Raw genomic sequence first — 21,187 nt, forward strand, 5'->3', positions numbered from 1 at the left:
TATGTTCACCGTGGAGAACACAGACCCCGACTTCTTCTGGCTCACCAACTACATCGAGGTATGTTCACCGTGGAGAACACGACTTCTTCTGGCTCACCAGCTACATCGAGGTATGTTCACCGTGGAGAACACGACTTCTTCTGGCTCACCAACTACATCGAGGTATGTTCACCGTGGAGAACACGACTTCTTCTGGCTCACCAACTACATCGAGGTATGTTCACCGTGGAGAACACAGACCCAGACTTCTTCTGGCTCACCAACTACATCGAGGTATGTTCACCGTGGAGAACACGACTTCTTCTGGCTCACCAACTACATCGAGGTATGTTCACCGTGGAGAACACAGACCCAGACTTCTTCTGGCTCACCAGCTACATCGAGGTATGTTCACCGTGGAGAACACAGACCCCGACTTCTTCTGGCTCACCAACTACATCGAGGTATGTTCACCGTGGAGAACACGACTTCTTCTGGCTCACCAACTACATCGAGGTATGTTCACCGTGGAGAACACGACTTCTTCTGGCTCACCGACTACATCGAGGTATGTTCACCGTGGAGAACACAGACCCGACTTCTTCTGGCTCACCAACTACATCGAGGTATGTTCACCGTGGAGAACACGACTTCTTCTGGCTCACCAACTACATCGAGGTATGTTCACCGTGGAGAACACGACTTCTTCTGGCTCACCAACTACATCGAGGTATGTTCACCGTGGAGAACACGACTTCTTCTGGCTCACCAACTACATCGAGGTATGTTCACCGTGGAGAACACGACTTCTTCTGGCTCACCAACTACATCGAGGTATGTTCACCGTGGAGAACACAGACCCCGACTTCTTCTGGCTCACCGACTACATCGAGGTATGTTCACCGTGGAGAACACAGACCCCGACTTCTTCTGGCTCACCAACTACATCGAGGTATGTTCACCGTGGAGAACACAGACCCTGACTTCTTCTGGCTCACCAACTACATCGAGGTATGTTCACCGTGGAGAACACGACTTCTTCTGGCTCACCAACTACATCGAGGTATGTTCACCGTGGAGAACACGACTTCTTCTGGCTCACCAACTACATCGAGGTATGTTCACCGTGGAGAACACGACTTCTTCTGGCTCACCAACTACATCGAGGTATGTTCACCGTGGAGAACACGACTTCTTCTGGCTCACCAACTACATCGAGGTACGTTCACCGTGGAGAACACAGACCCCGACTTCTTCTGGCTCACCAACTACATCGAGGTAAACTGACTAGTTAGTGTTAGTGACTCTAGTTAGTGTTAGTGACTCTAGTTAGTGTTAGTGACTCTAGTTAGTGTTAGTGACTAGTTAGTGTTAGTGACTCTAGTTAGTTCATGTGTTTTCATGTAGTCTTTTATCTCCTGTCCCTCTCTGCCTCTTTCTTTCCTAACTCTTCTCCCCTCCCCCTTCCACCCTCTCCCCCTCTCCCCCTCTCCCCTCTCCCCTCTCCCCCTCTCCCCTCTCCCCCTCTCCCCTCTCCCCCTCTCCCCCTTCCACCCTCTCCCCCTCTCTCTCCTCTCCTCTCTCCCCTCTCCCCTCTCCCCCTTTCCCCTCTCCCCCTCTCCCCTCTCCCCTCCCCCTCTCCCCCTCTCCCCCTCTCTCCCCTCTCCCCCTCTCCCCTCTCCCCCTCTCCCCCTCTCCCCTCTCCCCCTCTCCCCTCTCCCCCTCTCCCCTCTCCCCTCTTCCCCTCCCCCTCTCCCCCTCTCCCCCTCTCCCCTCTCCCCCTTCCACCCTCTCCCTCTTCCCTCTCCCCCTCTCCCCCTCTTGCCTCTCCCCCTCTCCCCCTCTCCCCCTCTCCCTCTCCCCCTCTCCCCTCTCCCCCTTCCACCCTCTCCCTCTTCCCTCTCCCCCCCTCCCCCTCTCCCCCTCTCCCCCTCCCCCCTCTCCCCCTCTCCCCCTCTCCCCCTCTCCCCTCTCCCCCTCCCCCCTCTCCCCCTCTCCCCCTCTCCCCCTCCCCCCTCTCCCCCTCTCCCCTCTCCCCCTCTCCCCCTCTCCCCTCTCCCCTCCCCCTCTCTCCCTCTCCCCCCTCCCCTCTCCCCTCTCCCCTCTCCCCCTCTCCCCCTCTCCCCTCTCCCCTCTCCCTCTCCCCCTCTCCCCCTCTCCCCCTCTCCCCCTCTCCCCTCTCTCCCTCTCCCCCTCTCCCCCTCTCCCTCTCCTGGTGGATCTCAGACCATGCTGGTCCAGATGTGGTATCCCATCACGGTTGCCACCGTCTCCAGGGAGTTTAAGAAGATCCTGGCCAAACACCTGAAGGCCACCACTGGGAGCCTGGAGGGTCTGGACTTCAAGCTGCACGACTTTGGCTACAGAGGGGTCTCCTCCCAGGAGGTGAGTGAAGATCTCCTCTAGTCCCCTCTAGTCTCCTCTAGTCTCCTCTAGTCTCCTCCCAGGAGGTGAGTGAAGGTCTCCTCTAGTCTCCTCTAGTCTCCTCTAGTCTCCTCTGGTCTCCTCTAGTCTCCTCTAGTCTCCTCTAGTCTCCTCTGGTCTCCTCTAGTCTCCTCTGGTCTCCTCTAGTCTCCTCTAGTCTCCTCTAGTCTCCTCTGGTCTCCTCTAGTCTCCTCTGGTCTCCTCTAGTCTCCTCTGGTCTCCTCTAGTCTCCTCTGGTCTCCTCTAGTCTCCTCTGGTCTCCTCTGGTCTCCTCTAGTCTCCTCTAGTCTCCTCTAGTCTCCTCTAGTCTCCTCTGGTCTCCTCTAGTCTCCTCTAGTCTCCTCTGGTCTCCTCTGGTCTCCTCTAGTCTCCTCTAGTCTCCTCTAGTCTCCTCTAGTCTCCTCTAGTCTCCTCTAGTCTCCTCCTCTAGTCTCCTCTAGTCTCCTCTAGTCTCCTCTAGTCTCCTCTAGTCTCCTCTGGTCTCCTCTGGTCTCCTCTGGTCTCCTCTAGTCTCCTCTAGTCTCCTCTAGTCTCCTCTGGTCTCCTCTGGTCTCCTCTGGTCTCCTCTAGTCTCCTCTGGTCTCCTCTAGTCTCCTCTAGTCTCCTCTGGTCTCCTCTAGTCCCCTCTAGTCTCCTCTGGTCTCCTCTGGTCTCCTCTAGTCTCCTCTAGTCTCCTCTGGTCTCCTCTAGTCTCCTCCTCTAGTCTCCTCTAGTCTCCTCTAGTCTCCTCTGGTCTCCTCTGGTCTCCTCTGGTCTCCTCTGGTCTCCTCTGGTCTCCTCTAGTCTCCTCTAGTCTCCTCTGGTCTCCTCTAGTCTCCTCCTCTAGTCTCCTCTAGTCTCCTCTGGTCTCCTCTGGTCTCCTCTGGTCTCCTCTGGTCTCCTCTGGTCTCCTCTAGTCTCCTCTAGTCTCCTCTAGTCTCCTCTAGTCTCCTCTGGTCTCCTCTAGTCTCCTCTAGTCTCCTCTAGTCTCCTCTGGTCTCCTCTGGTCTCCTCTAGTCTCCTCTAGTCTCCTCTGGTCTCCTCTGGTCTCCTCTGGTCTCCTCTGGTCTCCTCTAGTCTCCTCTAGTCTCCTCTGGTCTCCTCTAGTCTCCTCTAGTCTCCTCTAGTCTCCTCTAGTCTCCTCTGGTCTCCTCTGGTCTCCTCTAGTCTCCTCTGGTCTCCTCTAGTCTCCTCTGGTCTCCTCTGGTCTCCTCTGGTCTCCTCTAGTCTCCTCTAGTCTCCTCTAGTCTCCTCTGGTCTCCTCTGGTCTCCTCTGGTCTCCTCTGGTCTCCTCTGGTCTCCTCTAGTCTCCTCTGGTCTCCTCTAGTCTCCTCTAGTCTCCTCTAGTCTCCTCTGGTCTCCTCTGGTCTCCTCTGGTCTCCTCTAGTCTCCTCTGGTCTCCTCTGGTCTCCTCTGGTCTCCTCTGGTCTCCTCTAGTCTCCTCTAGTCTCCTCTAGTCTCCTCTGGTCTCCTCTGGTCTCCTCTGGTCTCCTCTGGTCTCCTCTGGTCTCCTCTGGTCTCCTCTGGTCTCCTCTGGTCTCCTCTGGTCTCCTCTGGTCTCCTCTGGTCTCCTCTGGTCTCCTCTGGTCTCCTCTGGTCTCCTCTAGTCTCCTCTGGTCTCCTCTGGTCTCCTCTGGTCTCCTCTGGTCTCCTCTGGTCTCCTCTAGTCTCCTCTAGTCTCCTCTGGTCTCCTCTAGTCCCCTCTGGTCTCCTCTGGTCTCCTCTGGTCTCCTCTGGTCTCCTCTGGTCTCCTCTGGTCTCCTCTGGTCTCCTCTAGTCTCCTCTAGTCTCCTCTAGTCTCCTCTGGTCTCCTCTGGTCTCCTCTGGTCTCCTCTGGTCTCCTCTGGTCTCCTCTGGTCTCCTCTAGTCTCCTCTAGTCTCCTCTGGTCTCCTCTGGTCTCCTCTGGTCTCCTCTAGTCTCCTCTAGTCTCCTCTAGTCTCCTCTAGTCTCTAGTCTCTAGTCTCCTCTAGTCTCCTCTGGTCTCCTCTGGTCTCCTCTGGTCTCCTCTAGTCTCCTCTAGTCTCCTCTAGTCTCCTCTGGTCTCCTCTAGTCTCCTCTAGTCTCCTCTAGTCTCTAGTCTCTAGTCTCCTCTAGTCTCCTCTGGTCTCCTCTAGTCTCCTCTAGTCTCCTCTAGTCTCCTCTAGTCTCCTCTAGTCTCCTCTGGTCTCCTCTAGTCTCCTCTGGTCTCCTCTGGTCTCCTCTGGTCTCCTCTGGTCTCCTCTAGTCTCCTCTAGTCTCCTCTAGTCTCCTCTGGTCTCCTCTGGTCTCCTCTGGTCTCCTCTGGTCTCCTCTAGTCTCCTCTAGTCTCCTCTAGTCTCCTCTAGTCTCTAGTCTCTAGTCTCCTCTAGTCTCCTCTGGTCTCCTCTAGTCTCCTCTAGTCTCCTCTAGTCTCCTCTAGTCTCCTCTAGTCTCCTCTGGTCTCCTCTAGTCTCCTCTAGTCTCCTCTAGTCTCTAGTCTCTAGTCTCCTCTAGTCTCCTCTGGTCTCCTCTAGTCTCCTCTAGTCTCCTCTAGTCTCCTCTAGTCTCCTCTAGTCTCCTCTGGTCTCCTCTAGTCTCCTCTGGTCTCCTCTGGTCTCCTCTGGTCTCCTCTGGTCTCCTCTGGTCTCCTCTAGTCTCCTCTAGTCTCCTCTAGTCTCCTCTAGTCTCCTCTAGTCTCCTCTGGTCTCCTCTGGTCTCCTCTAGTCTCCTCTGGTCTCCTCTGGTCTCCTCTGGTCTCCTCTGGTCTCCTCTAGTCTCCTCTAGTCTCCTCTAGTCTCCTCTGGTCTCCTCTGGTCTCCTCTGGTCTCCTCTGGTCTCCTCTAGTCTCCTCTAGTCTCCTCTGGTCTCCTCTGGTCTCCTCTAGTCTCCTCTAGTCTCCTCTGGTCTCCTCTGGTCTCCTCTAGTCTCCTCTAGTCTCCTCTGGTCTCCTCTGGTCTCCTCTGGTCTCCTCTGGTCTCCTCTGGTCTCCTCTAGTCTCCTCTGGTCTCCTCTGGTCTCCTCTGGTCTCCTCTGGTCTCCTCTAGTCTCCTCTGGTCTCCTCTGGTCTCCTCTAGTCTCCTCTGGTCTCCTCTGGTCTCCTCTGGTCTCCTCTGGTCTCCTCTAGTCTCCTCTGGTCTCCTCTAGTCTCCTCTAGTCTCCTCCTCTGGTCTCCTCTAGTCTCCTCTGGTCTCCTCTAGTCTCCTCTGGTCTCCTCTGGTCTCCTCTAGTCTCCTCTAGTCTCCTCTAGTCTCCTCTAGTCTCCTCTAGTCTCCTCTGGTCTCCTCTGGTCTCCTCTAGTCTCCTCTAGTCTCCTCTGGTCTCCTCTAGTCTCCTCTAGTCTCCTCTAGTCTCCTCTAGTCTCTAGTCTCTAGTCTCCTCTAGTCTCCTCTAGTCTCCTCTGGTCTCCTCTAGTCTCCTCTAGTCTCCTCTGGTCTCCTCTGGTCTCCTCTGGTCTCCTCTGGTCTCCTCTGGTCTCCTCTGGTCTCCTCTAGTCTCCTCTAGTCTCCTCTGGTCTCCTCTGGTCTCCTCTGGTCTCCTCTGGTCTCCTCTAGTCTCCTCTGGTCTCCTCTGGTCTCCTCTGGTCTCCTCTGGTCTCCTCTAGTCTCCTCTAGTCTCCTCTAGTCTCCTCTGGTCTCCTCTGGTCTCCTCTGGTCTCCTCTGGTCTCCTCTAGTCTCCTCTGGTCTCCTCTGGTCTCCTCTGGTCTCCTCTGGTCTCCTCTGGTCTCCTCTGGTCTCCTCTGGTCTCCTCTGGTCTCCTCTGGTCTCCTCTGGTCTCCTCTGGTCTCCTCTGGTCTCCTCTAGTCTCCTCTAGTCTCCTCTGGTCTCCTCTGGTCTCCTCTGGTCTCCTCTAGTCTCCTCTAGTCTCCTCTAGTCTGAGTGACCCTCTAGTCCCCTCTAGTCTGAGTGACCCTCTAGTCCCCTCTAGTCTGAGTGACCCTCTAGTCCCCTCTAGTCTGAGTGACCCTCTAGTCCCCTCTAGTCTGAGTGACCCTCTAGTCCCCTCTAGTCTGAGTGACCCTCTAGTCCCCTCTAGTCTGAGTGACCCTCTAGTCCCCTCTAGTCTGAGTGACCCTCTAGTCCCCTCTAGTCTGAGTGACCCTCTAGTCTAGCCTCAGGTGTTTTAAACCTTCAGCACATGGTTGAGGGATGATTCAGGGACGTGTATATAGGCCAAACCCCCTACATGACCAAATGTAGTACGTTGGGAGAAATGACAACAACTGATCACTGTGGGAAAAGTGCAAACTGCATCTTTAATCAGACGTGGACAAACACTGGCATTTGCAAGTAGCAAGATAAACCGTTTGGAGAAGTAGAGTGGGACTGGAATATATTATCCACTAGGTTTAGTGTCTCATCATCAAGTAGAGACTGGAATATATTATCCACTAGGTTTAGTGTCTCATCATCAAGTAGAGACTGGAATATATCCACTAGGTTTAGTGTCTCATCAAGTAGAGACTGGAATATATCCACTAGGTTTAGTGTCTCATCATCAAGTAGAGACTGGAATATATCCACTAGGTTTAGTGTCTCATCATCAAGTAGAGACTGGAATATATCCACTAGGTTTAGTGTCTCATCATCAAGTAGAGACTGGAATATATCCACTAGGTTTAGTGTCTCATCATCAAGTAGAGACTGGAATATATCCACTAGGTTTAGTGTCTCATCATCAAGTAGAGACTGGAATATATCCACTAGGTTTAGTGTCTCATCATCAAGTAGAGACTGGAATATATCCACTAGGTTTAGTGTCTCATCATCAAGTAGAGACTGGAATATATCCACTAGGTTTAGTGTCTCATCATCAAGTAGAGACTGGAATATATCCACTAGGTTTAGTGTCTCATCAAGTAGAGACTGGAATATATCCACTAGGTTTAGTGTCACATCAAGTAGAGACTGGAATATATCCACTAGGTTTAGTGTCTCATCAAGTAGAGACTGGAATATATCCACTAGGTTTAGTGTCTCATCATCAAGTAGAGACTGGAATATATCCACTAGGTTTAGTGTCTCATCAAGTAGAGACTGGAATATATCCACTAGGTTTAGTGTCACATCATCAAGTAGAGACTGGAATATATCCACTAGGTTTAGTGTCACATCATCAAGTAGAGACTGGAATATATCCACTAGGTTTAGTGTCTCATCATCAAGTAGAGACTGGAATATATCCACTAGGTTTAGTGTCACATCATCAAGTAGAGACTGGAATATATCCACTAGGTTTAGTGTCACATCATCAAGTAGAGACTGGAATATATCCACTAGGTTTAGTGTCTCATCAAGTAGAGACTGGAATATATCCACTAGGTTTAGTGTCACATCATCAAGTAGAGACTGGAATATATCCACTAGGTTTAGTGTCACATCATCAAGTAGAGACTGGAATATATCCACTAGGTTTAGTGTCACATCATCAAGTAGAGACTGGAATATATCCACTAGGTTTAGTGTCTCATCAAGTAGAGACTGGAATATATCCACTAGGTTTAGTGTCACATCATCAAGTAGAGACTGGAATATACATTTACATTTACATTTAGTCATTTAGCTGACGCTTTTATCCAAAGCGACTTACAAGTTCTGTGCGACAAGACAGCAAGAAGGGTATAACTCTATCAGCTGAGTAACAATGTTCATCAAAGTGTTGCGTGTTACAGTGTAGGTTAGTTTATTAGGACAAGTGCATGACATTAAGGTTAGTCGGGGTTCGATTTTTTTTTTTTTCTTTTTTTTTTTTTTTATCATTTCAGATAATGGTTGAAGAAGTGAGTCTTTAGTCGACGGCGAAAGATTGGACGGGATTCGGCTGTCCTAACTGGGATGGGTAGTTCATTCCACCATTGTGGGGCAAGGACTGAGAATAGGCGGCTTCTCTTTGATGACCCTCCGGGAGCTTGGATAGGAGTAGATCTGAGGCGGCCAGAAGACGCAGAGCGTAGGGGTCTTGAGGGTGTGTAGTTAGAGACCATTGACCGGAGGTAGGCGGGAGCGGTTCCCTTTGCCGCACGGTATGCTAGGTCGAGGGCCTTGAAGCGGATACGTGCAGCAATGGGGAGCCAGTGCAGGTCCCTAAGAAGTGGGGTGACATGGGCCGACTTCGGTAGGTTTGAGATCAGGCGGGCCGCTGCGTTCTGAATGAGTTGAAGAGGCTTGGTGGCAGTGGCCGGGAGGCCAGCGAGCAGTGCGTTGCAGTAGTCGAGGCGGGAGATGACTGTTGATTGGACGAGGAGTTGGGTGGCTTCTTTTGTCAGGAAGGGGCGTATCCTTCTGACGTTGCTCAGGAGGAATCTGCAGGTTCTGGTTGTCGCTGCGATGTGAGCAGAGAAGTTCAACTGGTCGTCGAGGACAACACCAAGGTTCTTGGCGGTCGGCGACACGGTCACAGCTGCATTCTCGACTGTGATGGAGAGGTCGGTCAGGGGGGAGGATTTGGCCGGCAGGTGGAGCAATTCTGTTTTGCTTAGGTTCAGTTTGAGGTGGTTGGTCGTCATCCAGGCGGAGATGTCGGACAGACAGGCCGAGATCCGCTCAGAGACGTGGATATCTGAGGGAGGGAAGGAGAGGAAGAGTTGAGTATCATCGGCATAACAATGATATGAGAAGCCATGAGATGTGATAATGTTACCCAGTGATTTAGTGTAGAGGGAGAAGAGAAGGGGTCCTAGGACCGAGCCCTGGGGGACACCCGTCCGGAGGGGGCGGGTGGCCGACAGAGTCCCTCTCCATGACACTTGGTAGGAGCGGTCATTGAGGTATGATGTCAGCCATGTCAGCGCAGATCCAGCCACTCCCATTCCTGCGAGGGCCGTGAGGAGGATCTGATGGTTGACTGTGTCGAAGGCTGCAGATAGATCTAGGAGAATCAGGACAGAGGAGAGGCCTTTCGCTTTTGCTAAGTGAAGTGCCTCTGTGACCGCAATGAGGGCCGTTTCTGTGGAGTGGCCAGTCCGGAAGCCAGACTGATTGGGGTCTAGGAGGTCATTCTGTAAGAGATAAGCAGTAAGTTGGTTGGATACAGCACGTTCAAGTGTTTTAGAAAGGAAGGAGAGAAGAGAGACAGGGCGATAGTTGGCTATGACGGTGGGGTTCAGGGTTTTTTTTTTTATGAGGGGCGTGACTCTGGCTTGTTTTAGGGAGGTGGGGACCACCCCCGAGTTGAGTGAGGAGTTGATGGTTGCAGTTAGGAATGGGAGGATGTCCGGTGCTATGGTCTGGAGGAGTGGGGAGGGTAGCTGGTCCAGCTGGCATGTAGTCGGACGGTTCGACGTTACCAGTGTCAGGGTCTCGGCTTCTGTAATGGGAGAGAAAGATGACAGAGTGAAGGATGAGGTTCTCGATTCAGCGTTTGGAATGGGTGGGGGTTGGGAGAAGGAGCTGCGGATGTTCTCCACTTTTTCCTCAAAGAAGATCGCAAAGTCTTCGGCAGAAAAAGATGAGGGAGGAGGAGGTGGGGGGGGAGTGAGGAGGGAGGACATGGTAGCATGCAGTTTGCGAAGATTCTTGGCAGAGGCCTCGATCCTATGGTGAAAGAAAGAAGCTTTGGCATTAGTAATGGTTTTGGAGAATGTTAACAAGAGGTTGTGATATGTGTCGATGTCAGCAGTGAGGCGTGACTTTCTATACTTCCTCTCAGCCGCTCTCAGGACCTGTCTTTGTTCTCTCACTGCATCCGTCAGCCATGGACTGGGTGGGGAACGGCGGGCAGGTTTCTCAACGAGGGGACAGAGCTTGTCGAAGGAGGTTGCAAGGGCTGAGAGGAGGGTGGAGGTTGCCATCTCTGTGGGGAGAGCAGAGAAGGTGTCACTCAAAGGTAGAGCGGATATTATGTCAGAGGAGAGGGTGGAGGGGGATAGGGAGGGCAGGTTGCGTCTGAGTGAGACGGTTTGAGTTGGGGTGAAGACTTTTCGGTTAAGCATGAGAGTTAGTGAGAAGGATATGAAGGAATGGTCAGATACATGTAGGGGAGTTACCGTGGTGTTAATGATGCTGGAGTTACGGGAAAATATGAGATCCAAGGAGTTGCCTGCTTTGTGGGTGGGAGGCATGGCAGTGGGAGTCAGGTCAAATTGTTGTAGGAGGGAGACCACTGGGACCGACTGAGATGAGTCAGGCAGGTTGAAGTCGCCCAATAGAAGGAGCGGGGTACCATCTTCCGGTAAGGAGCTTAGAAGCATGTCCAGCTCATCTGTGAAGTGATCGAGGGGACCTGGAGGGCGATAGAGTGTAACAATGGTGAGATTGAAAGGATTAGAGACAGATACTGCATGATATTCGAGGGAGGAGAGTGACAGTTCTGGGAGTTGCGTTAGGTTTGTAGCCCATGAAGGAGATGTCATGAGGCCAGTGCCTCCACCCCGTCTGGAGGGTCGAGGTGTGTGAGTGAAGTTATAGTTTGTAGATAATGCTGCAGGTGTTGACGAGTTATTGGGGGTTATCCAGGTCTCAGTTAGAGCCAGGAGCTGCAGATTTAGACTATGGGCGTAGGCAGTAATGAAGTCAGCTTTCTTGACTGCTGATTGACAATTCCATAAGCCTCCCTGTACTGTGACAGGTGTATTAGTGGCTGTAGGAGGGTAGGAGAGATTAGCCGGGTTGCTAGCAAACTGGCGTGGATGGGTTGATTCTGTTCTTGAGGAGCAGATTGTGGATATAGGTATGAGGCACATTGTGGTGTCAAGAGTGGTAGGAGGAGGTTGAAGGGGCTAGGGAGGAAGCGAGATAGTAGGGAAATAGCAGAGTGGGACGGGAATATGGGATTATGGTGTACTTAGCACTGGGTGGATCGGTGGATCCCTCTGCGGTTAACTCCAGGAAAACTCCTCCTCTTTGTCCCTCTTCGTTTCTCGACGCTTCGCTGACGCTATGCCAGCAAGTCTTTAAATCACTATCACTAATTACTGATGAGTGACACCTGCAGCAAAAGGCCACACCTCCAGTTTCTGTCAGCTGGGTGAAACTAATTACAAACAATTTCCACAACACAATTTAGTCACACACTTCAAAATGATGTACACAGTATTCAGTTAAAAGATCCTACCCTCTCTGCTGTTGTCCTCAGAATGAATCCAACAGAGAAAAAGCTGGCATTTAAGCAGAAAAACTGTCACAAGTGCCCACTTAACTACATGCACAAAGGCCACACCTCCAGTTTCTGTCAGCTGGGTGAAACTAATTACAAACAATTTCCACAACACAATTTAGTCACACACTTCAAAATGATGTACACAGTATTCAGTTAAAAGATCCTACCCTCTCTGCTGTTGTCCTCAGAATATATCCACTAGGTTTAGTGTCTCATCATCAAGTAGAGACTGGAATATATCCACTAGGTTTAGTGTCTCATCATCAAGTAGAGACTGGAATATATCCTCTAGGTTTAGTGTCTCATCAAGTAGAGACTGGAATATATTATCCACTAGGTTTAGTGTCTCATCATCAAGTAGAGACTGGAATATATCCACTAGGTTTAGTGTCTCATCATCAAGTAGAGACTGGAATATATCCACTAGGTTTAGTGTCTCATCATCAAGTAGAGACTGGAATATATCCACTAGGTTTAGTGTCTCATCATCAAGTAGAGACTGGAATATATCCACTAGGTTTAGTGTCTCATCATCAAGTAGAGACTGGAATATATCCACTAGGTTTAGTGTCTCATCATCAAGTAGAGACTGGAATATATCCACTAGGTTTAGTGTCACATCAAGTAGAGACTGGAATATATCCACTAGGTTTAGTGTCTCATCATCAAGTAGAGACTGGAATATATCCACTAGGTTTAGTGTCACATCATCAAGTAGAGACTGGAATATATCCACTAGGTTTAGTGTCTCATCATCAAGTAGAGACTGGAATATATCCACTAGGTTTAGTGTCTCATCATCAAGTAGAGACTGGAATATATCCACTAGGTTTAGTGTCTCATCATCAAGTAGAGACTGGAATATATCCACTAGGTTTAGTGTCTCATCAAGTAGAGACTGGAATATATCCACTAGGTTTAGTGTCTCATCAAGTAGAGACTGGAATATATCCTCTAGGTTTAGTGTCTCATCAAGTAGAGACTGGAATATATCCACTAGGTTTAGTGTCTCATCATCAAGTAGAGACTGGAATATATCCACTAGGTTTAGTGTCTCATCATCAAGTAGAGACTGGAATATATCCACTAGGTTTAGTGTCTCATCATCAAGTAGAGACTGGAATATATCCACTAGGTTTAGTGTCACATCAAGTAGAGACTGGAATATATCCACTAGGTTTAGTGTCACATCATCAAGTAGAGACTGGAATATATCCACTAGGTTTAGTGTCTCATCATCAAGTAGAGACTGGAATATATCCACTAGGTTTAGTGTCTCATCAAGTAGAGACTGGAATATATCCACTAGGTTTAGTGTCTCATCATCAAGTAGAGACTGGAATATATCCACTAGGTTTAGTGTCTCATCAAGTAGAGACTGGAATATATCCACTAGGTTTAGTGTCTCATCGTCAAGTAGAGACTGGAATATATCCACTAGGTTTAGTGTCACATCAAGTAGAGACTGGAATATATCCACTAGGTTTAGTGTCACATCATCAAGTAGAGACTGGAATATATCCACTAGGTTTAGTGTCTCATCATCAAGTAGAGACTGGAATATATCCACTAGGTTTAGTGTCTCATCAAGTAGAGACTGGAATATATCCACTAGGTTTAGTGTCTCATCGTCAAGTAGAGACTGGAATATATCCACTAGGTTTAGTGTCTCATCAAGTAGAGACTGGAATATATCCACTAGGTTTAGTGTCTCATCATCAGGTAGAGACTGGAATATATCCACTAGGTTTAGCCGTGTGTTAATAAACATTATGTCATGTGTTCTCACTCACACACCCACCAAGGAAACCCACTGTTCAAAACTGTCATAGTTTGCTGCCAACATGATAGCACTTGTTTCTGTGTGACACCCACAGATGGTTATTTACATGATAGCCCCCCCCCCCCCCCTCTCTGCCCCCCCTCCCCCCCTCAGTCAGCAGCCCTGGGCGGGGCCGCCCACCTGGTGAACTTCTGCAGCACAGACACCGTGGCAGGTCTGCTGATGACGCAACGCTACTACAACTGTCCTATGGCAGGTTTCAGCATCCCAGCTGCTGAGCACAGGTACACACACACACACATACACACACACACACACACACACACACACACACGCACAGGTACACTCACACTCACACACACACACACACACACACACACACACACACACGCACAGGTACACTCACACTCACACACACACACACACACACACACACACACACACACACACACACACACGCACAGGTACACACACACACACACAGGTACACACACACACACACACACACATACACACACGCATACGCACACACACATACACACTCTCACTCCTCCTATCTCCTCTTCTCATTCCTCTCCTCTCACTCCTCTTCTTCTCACTCCCCTCTCTCCTCTCCTCTCCTCCTCTCTCCACTCCTCCTCTCCTCTCCTCCTCTCTCCACTCCTCCTCTCACTCCTCTCCTCTCACTCCTCTCTCCTCTCCTCCTCTCACTCCTCCTCCTCTCACTCCTCTCCTCCTCTCACTCCTCCTCCTCTCTCCTCTCCTCCTCTCACTCCTCCTCCTCTCACTCCTCTCCTCCTCTCACTCCTCCTCCTCTCACTCCTCTCCTCCTCTCACTCCTCTCCTCTCACTCCTCCTCCTCTCACTCCTATCACTCATCCTCTCTCCTCTTCTCACTCCTCCTCTCCTCCTCCTCTCACTCCACCTCTCACTCCTCTCCTCCTCCTCTCACTCCTCCTCCTCTCACTCCTCTCCTCCTCCTCTCACTCATCCTCTCCTCTCCTCCTCTTCTCACTCCTCCTCCTCTCACTCCTCCTCTCCTCCCCTCTCCTCTTCTCACTCCTCCTCTTCTCACTCCTCCTCTCCTCCTCATCTCACTCCTCTCCTCCTCCTCTCACTCATCCTCTCCTCTCCTCCTCTTCTCACTCCTCCTCCTCTCACTCCTCATCTCCTCCCCTCTCCTCTTCTCACTCCTCCTCTTCTCACTCCTCCTCTCCTCCTCATCTCACTCCTCTCCTCTTCTTCTCCTCTCCTCTCACTCCTCTCTCCTCTCCTCTTCTCACTCCTCCTCCTCCTCTCACTCCTCCTCTTCTCACTCCTCCTCTCTCCTCCTCTCACTCCTCCTCTCCTCTTCTCACTCCTCCTCCTCTCACTCCTCCTCTCTCCTCCTCTCACTCCTCTCCTCTTCTCACTCCTCCTCCTCCTCTCTCTCCTCTCTCCTCCTCTTCTCACTCCTCCTCTCCTCCTCTCCTCTCCTCTTCTCACTCCTCCTCTCTCTCCTCCTCTCACTCCTCCTCTCTCTCCTCCTCCTCTCCTCTCTCTCCTCTCACTTCTCACTCCTCCTCTCTCTCCTCCTCCTCTCCACTCCTCCTCTCACTCCTCTCCTCTCCTCTCCTCTCCTCTTCTCTCTCCTCTCACTCCTCCTCTCTCTCCTCTCCTCTCCTCCTCCTCTCTCTCCTCCTCTCCTCCTCTCCTCCACTCCTCCTCTCGGTCTCCAGCACCATCATCTCTTGGGGGAGGAGTCGTGAGAAGGATGCGTTTGAGAGGCTGTTGGATCAGTTCCCCGCGGGTCCAGTCTCTGTGGTCAGCGACAGCTACGACATCTTCAAGGCCTGCCGGCACATCTGGGGCGACAAGCTGAAGGAGCGCGTCATGGAGAGGAGCGGGGAGTCCTGCCTGGTCATCCGTCCAGACTCAGGGGACCCTGCGGAGACCCTGATCCAGGTACCCTAACCCTAACCCTGCTGAGACCCTGATCCAGGTACCCTAACCCTGCTGAGACCCTGGTCCAGGTACTCTAACCCTAACCCTGCTGAGACCCTGATCCAGGTACCCTAACCCTAACCCTGCTGAGACCCTGATCCAGGTACCCTAACCCTAACCCTGCTGAGACCCTGATCCAGGTACCCTAACCCTAACCCTGCTGAGACCCTGATCCAGGTACCCTAACCCTGCTGAGACCCTGACCCAGGTACCCTAACCCTAACCCTGCTGAGACCCTGATCCAGGTACCCTAACCCTGCTGAGACCCTGACCCAGGTACCCTAACCCTAACCCTGCTGAGACCCTGATCCAGGTACCCTAACCCTAACCCTGCTGAGACCCTGGTCCAGGTACCCTAACCCCCGCTGAGACCCTGATCCAGGTACCCTAACCCCCGCTGAGACCCTGGTCCAGGTACCCTAACCCCGCTGAGACCCTGGTCCAGGTACCCTAACCCCGCTGAGACCCTGATCCAGGTACCCTAACCCCCGCTGAGACCCTGGTCCAGGTACCCTAACCCCGCTGAGACCCTGATCCAGGTACCCTAACCCCCGCTGAGACCCTGATCCAGGTACCCTAACCCCCGCTGAGACCCTGATCCAGGTACCCTAACCCCGCTGAGACCCTGGTCCAGGTACCCTAACCCTGCTGAGACCCTGATCCAGGTACCCTAACCCTGCTGAGACCCTGGTCCAGGTACCCTAACCCCCGCTGAGACCCTGATCCAGGTACCCTAACCCCCGCTGAGACCCTGGTCCAGGTACCCTAACCCCCGCTGAGACCCTGGTCCAGGTACCCTAACCCCGCTGAGACCCTGGTCCAGGTACCCCTTTCACTGCCACACTACAGAAGGTTAACCTCTTTCACTGCCACACTACAGAAGGTTAACCTCTTTCACTACCACACTACAGAAGGTTAACCTCTTTCACTACCACACTACAGAAGGTTAACCCTTTCACTACCACACTACAGAAGGTTAACCTTTCACTACCACACTACAGAAGGTTAACCTTTCACTACCACACTAGAGAAGGTTAACCTCTTTCACTACCACACTACAGAAGGTTAACCTTTCACTAGCACACTACAGAAGGTTAACCCTTTCACTACCACACTACAGAAGGTTAACCTTTCACTACCACACTACAGAAGGTTAACCCTTTCACTACCACACTACAGAAGGTTAACCTTTCACTACCACACTACAGAAGGTTAACCTTTCACTACCACACTACAGAAGGTTAACCCTTTCACTGCCACACTACAGAAGGTTAACCTCTTTCACTGCCACACTACAGAAGGTTAACCTCTTTCACTACCACACTACAGAAGGTTAACCCTTTCACTACCACACTACAGAAGGTTAACCTTTCACTACCACACTACAGAAGGTTAACCTTTCACTACCACACTAGAGAAGGTTAACCTCTTTCACTACCACACTACAGAAGGTTAACCTTTCACTAGCACACTACAGAAGGTTAACCCTTTCACTACCACACTACAGAAGGTTAACCTTTCACTACCACACTACAGAAGGTTAACCCTTTCACTACCACACTACAGAAGGTTAACCTTTCACTACCACACTACAGAAGGTTAACCTTTCACTACCACACTAGAGAAGGTTAACCTCTTTCACTACCACACTACAGAAGGTTAACCTTTCACTAGCACACTACAGAAGGTTAACCTTTCACTACCACACTACAGAAGGTTAACCTTTCACTACCACACTACAGAAGGTTAACCTTTCACTACCACACTACAGAAGGTTAACCTTTCACTACCACACTACAGAAGGTTAACCCTTTCACTACCACACTACAGAAGGTTAACCTTTCACTACCACACTACAGAAGGTTAACCTTTCACTACCACACTACAGAAGGTTAACCTCTTTCACTACCACACTACAGAAGGTTAACCCTTTCACTACCAGACTACAGAAGGTTAACCTTTCACTACCACACTACAGAAGGTTAACCTTTCACTACCACACTACAGAAGGTTAACCTTTCACTACCGCACTACAGAAGGTTAACCTTTCACTACCGCACTACAGAAGGTTAACCCTTTCACTACCACACTAGAGAAGGTTAACCTCTTTCAATACCACACTACAGAAGGTTAACCTTTCACTACCACACTACAGAAGGTTAACCTTTCACTACCACACTAGAGAAGGTTAACCTCTTTCACTAGCACACTACAGAAGGTTAACCTTTCACTACCACACTACAGAAGGTTAACCCTTTCACTACCACACTACAGAAGGTTAACCTTTCACTACCACACTACAGAAGGTTAACCTTTCACTACCACACTACAGGAGGTTAACCTTTCACTACCACACTACAGAAGGTTAACCTTTCACTACCACACTACAGAAGGTTAACCTTTCACTACCACACTACAGAAGGTTAACCTTTCACTACCGCACTACAGAAGGTTAACCTTTCACTACCGCACTACAGAAGGTTAACCGTTCACTACCACACTACAGAAGGTTAACCTTTCACTACCACACTACAGAAGGTTAACCCTTCACTATGTAAACAGTCCAGTAACACAGTCTACGTGAAACTGTTGCCACTGGGTGACTTTCACTGAAACTAAAATCCCTGCTCTTTTAACTAAAGAAAGACGATGAATGTAATCAAAGGTTATTGTATCTTAGTCTTTGAGTGAAGTGGTCTTTAATGCAGCTGTTCCTTGTTGCTGGTCTTTAATGCAGCTGTTCCTTGTTGCTGGTCTTTAATGCAGCTGTTCCTTGTTGCTTGTTGTCTCTCAGGTGATCAAGATCCTCGAGGAGTGTTTCGGCTGCTCTGTGAACTCTCTGGGCTACAAGGTGCTGCCTTCCTACCTGCGCATCATCCAAGGAGACGGCATCGACCTCAACTCAGTGGATGAGGTCAGAATCAACCGTCTGTCTGTCTGTCTGCCTGCCTGCCCGTCCGTCCGTCTGTCTGTCTGTATTGGTTCCGTTCTGGAGTCTCAGAACCTTGGTGCGTTCTGGTGAACCGGCCCGCGCTCACACCACGGTACCACCGCCCTCCGTCATCAACAGAGGCCGTTGGTTGGTGCTCAATGCAGACCGGTGGAAGTAAACACAACAGTGGCAAAATAGCGCATTGCCATTGATGATCTGATATGGCTCTGATATGGTACGACTCACATTGATGACCTGATATGGTATGAATCCGCAGCAGCCACCAACCTAACCCTAACCCAACATAGCACCTGCCCACATGGTATTGACATTGTTGACATTGTTGACAGTCTCTGCCTCTGTCTCCTTCCTTCTTCCTTATCTTCACAGCCTAGACCAGGGGTGCCCAACCTTTTTTGAACCAAGATCTACTTTTAATTGACCACCTAGCCGAGAGCTACCAGCCAAAATTTGACCTACTCTCGGCTAGTATTAGTATTAATAGTATTAGTGTAAAGGCCATATGAGTGTTTTGGTTATTATTATTATTATTATTATTATTATTATTATTATTATTATTATTATTATTATTATTATTATTATTATTATTATTATTATTATTATTATTATTATTATTATTATTATTATTTCAAATAGAAGGATATGATTTATGGGAATGTTATGATTTATCTGTGTAAGAGCCAAAGCTATATATATTTCCGTTATTGTATTACATGAATGTTTAATATTGATCGGATTTAGATAAAGTCATTGAACCGTCGTATTTGTCGAGGGCATTCTGGAACCTAGAACCTTCTAGAGCGTTGTGGTGATGTCATAATAGACTTTCTAGAACATAGAACATTCTGGAACGTTTGTGGTGATGTCATAATAGAACTTCTAGAACATAAAACATTCTGGAATGTTTGTGGTGATGTCATAATAGAACTTCTAGAACATAAAACATTCTGGAACGTTTGTGGTGATGTCGTAATAGACTTTCTAGAACATAGAACATTCTGGAACGTTTGTGGTGATGTCATAATAGACTTTCTAGAACATAGAACATTCTGGAACGTTTGTGGTGATGTCATAATAGACTTTCTAGAACATAGAACATTCTGGAACGTTTGTGGTGATGTCATAATAGACTTTCTAGAACATAAAACATTCTGGAACGTTTGTGGTGATGTCATAATAGACTTTCTAGAACATAAAACATTCTGGAACGTTTGTGGTGATGTCATAATAGACTTTCTAGAACAGGACATTCTAGAACCACAGTATGAGCTCATGATAGAACATTCTGGAACATTCGTGATGGCACTGTATTTCTTTCAGTACTTTAAAAAACAGTAGCATTTTAAGCTGGTGTACCCTTTCCTCAACCCTAAGCCATCCCAGACTGCTAAAGTAGGCTGGCGTTAGGTGAGTCCTAAAGTGAAGGTTGTGCAGGAGTCTCACTAGTTTGTTTTGGGAGGTCTGGAGATTTGTCTTCATTTGTTTGGAGATGAAGTGCAAGCGTAGTCAAAGTGACATTGGATGAGGGCTCCAGCTAGGGTCCTCAGAGCGTTCCTATTTATGAAAGAGGAAATACTAAATAAAAATTTGTGTTTTTTATTAACCTTAGTAATCACTTTTTGTGCAATTTTTTTCATTAGAACGTTTGTTGTTTAAAATAAAGCCCAGGTAGGTGACCTCCTCTTTATCCTCAATAATGCTATCACCTACTATAATTTTAAAACCCTGGGATTTCTTTAGGTTGGCGTTTGACCCAAAGAGTATTATGGCCTCTTGTTTTTCCCAGACGTAGAGAAAATGTATTATATTATATATATTATATTATATCTTTTTCATTTCACTGCTCAGGACACTTTCCACTTTAGACTTATCTCTGTCAGAGACCAGGAGTGCCGAGTCGTCAGCAAACAGGAACAGGTTGCAATCGCATGCCGATTTCATATCATTGATATATATTAAAAACAGTTTAGGCCCCAAAATGCTTCCCTGGGGGACCCCACATGTCACTGGAAGGGACGAGGACAAGGTGCCATTGTTTCAAGTTTCAAGTTTCTTTATTAGTTGTCATACAAAAGTACAGAATACTTTTATATAAAATGCTTCTTTCTGTTTTGCTCCAGAGATTGTGCTAGATAAAAATAGATAAGTATAAAATAAGTATAAAATAGTCAAAGTCAAGTACATAGACAAAAGTGTTCAATATATACATATATACAATGCCGAGTAGAAAAGTAACTGAGTTACAATACAATATACAGTACAATGCAGAAATGGGATGAGGTACAATTTAGGTATAATTTACAGTAAGGTGTAATGCCAGTACCTTGGTCAAGAGAACAACTCCAGTTGTAATGCCAGTACCTTGGTCAAGGGACCAACTCCAGTTGTAACGCCAGTACCTTGATCAAGGGACCAACTCCAGGTGTAATGCCAGTACCTTGGTCAAGAGAACAACTCCAGTTGTAATGCCAGTACCTTGGTCAAGGGACCAACTCCAGTTGTAATGCCAGTACCTTGATCAAGGGACCAACTCCAGTTGTAATGCCAGTACCTTGGTCAAGAGAACAACTCCAGTTGTAATGCCAGTACCTTGGTCAAGGGAACAACAGGAAACACAAACGCGAGGAGAACATGCTACCCCACACAGAAAGGCCTCCTGCTGTTTGAACCCAGGACCTTCTTGCTGTGAGGCAACAGTGCTAACCACTAACTAACACTAACAGTGCTAACCACTAACTAACACTAACAGTGCTAACCACTAACTAACACTAACAGTGCTAACCACTAACTAACAGTGCTAACCACTAACTAACACTAACAGTGCTAACCACTAACTAACACTAACAGTGCTAACCACTAACTAACACTAACAGTGCTAACCACTAACTAACAGTGCTAACCACTAACTAACACTAACAGTGCTAACCACTAACTAACACTAACAGTGCTAACCACTAACTAACACTAACAGTGCTAACCACTAACTAACACTAACAGTGCTAACTTGAAATGTTTTTTTAAGTTACGGTTTCC

The 21,187-nt window shown here is 49.0% G+C and overlaps 1 protein-coding gene across 1 annotated transcript in view; it reads left to right on the top strand.

Moving 5' to 3' along the window:
- nampt2 (nicotinamide phosphoribosyltransferase 2) overlaps window positions 1–21,187 on the top strand; it is a 47,914-nt gene that overhangs the window by 18,361 nt on the left and 8,366 nt on the right. The window contains exons 5-8 of the mRNA XM_084338918.1: window positions 2,206–2,364; window positions 13,372–13,502; window positions 14,937–15,162; window positions 17,996–18,115. Coding sequence (XP_084195044.1) covers window positions 2,206–2,364; window positions 13,372–13,502; window positions 14,937–15,162; window positions 17,996–18,115 — 636 coding nt within the window. The remainder of the gene's footprint in view (window positions 1–2,205; window positions 2,365–13,371; window positions 13,503–14,936; window positions 15,163–17,995; window positions 18,116–21,187) is intronic.

Source organism: Notolepis coatsorum, assembly GCF_963971535.1.
Source record: "Notolepis coatsorum genome assembly, contig: SCAFFOLD_952, whole genome shotgun sequence".
Taxonomy (NCBI): Eukaryota; Metazoa; Chordata; class Actinopteri; order Aulopiformes; family Paralepididae; genus Notolepis; species Notolepis coatsorum.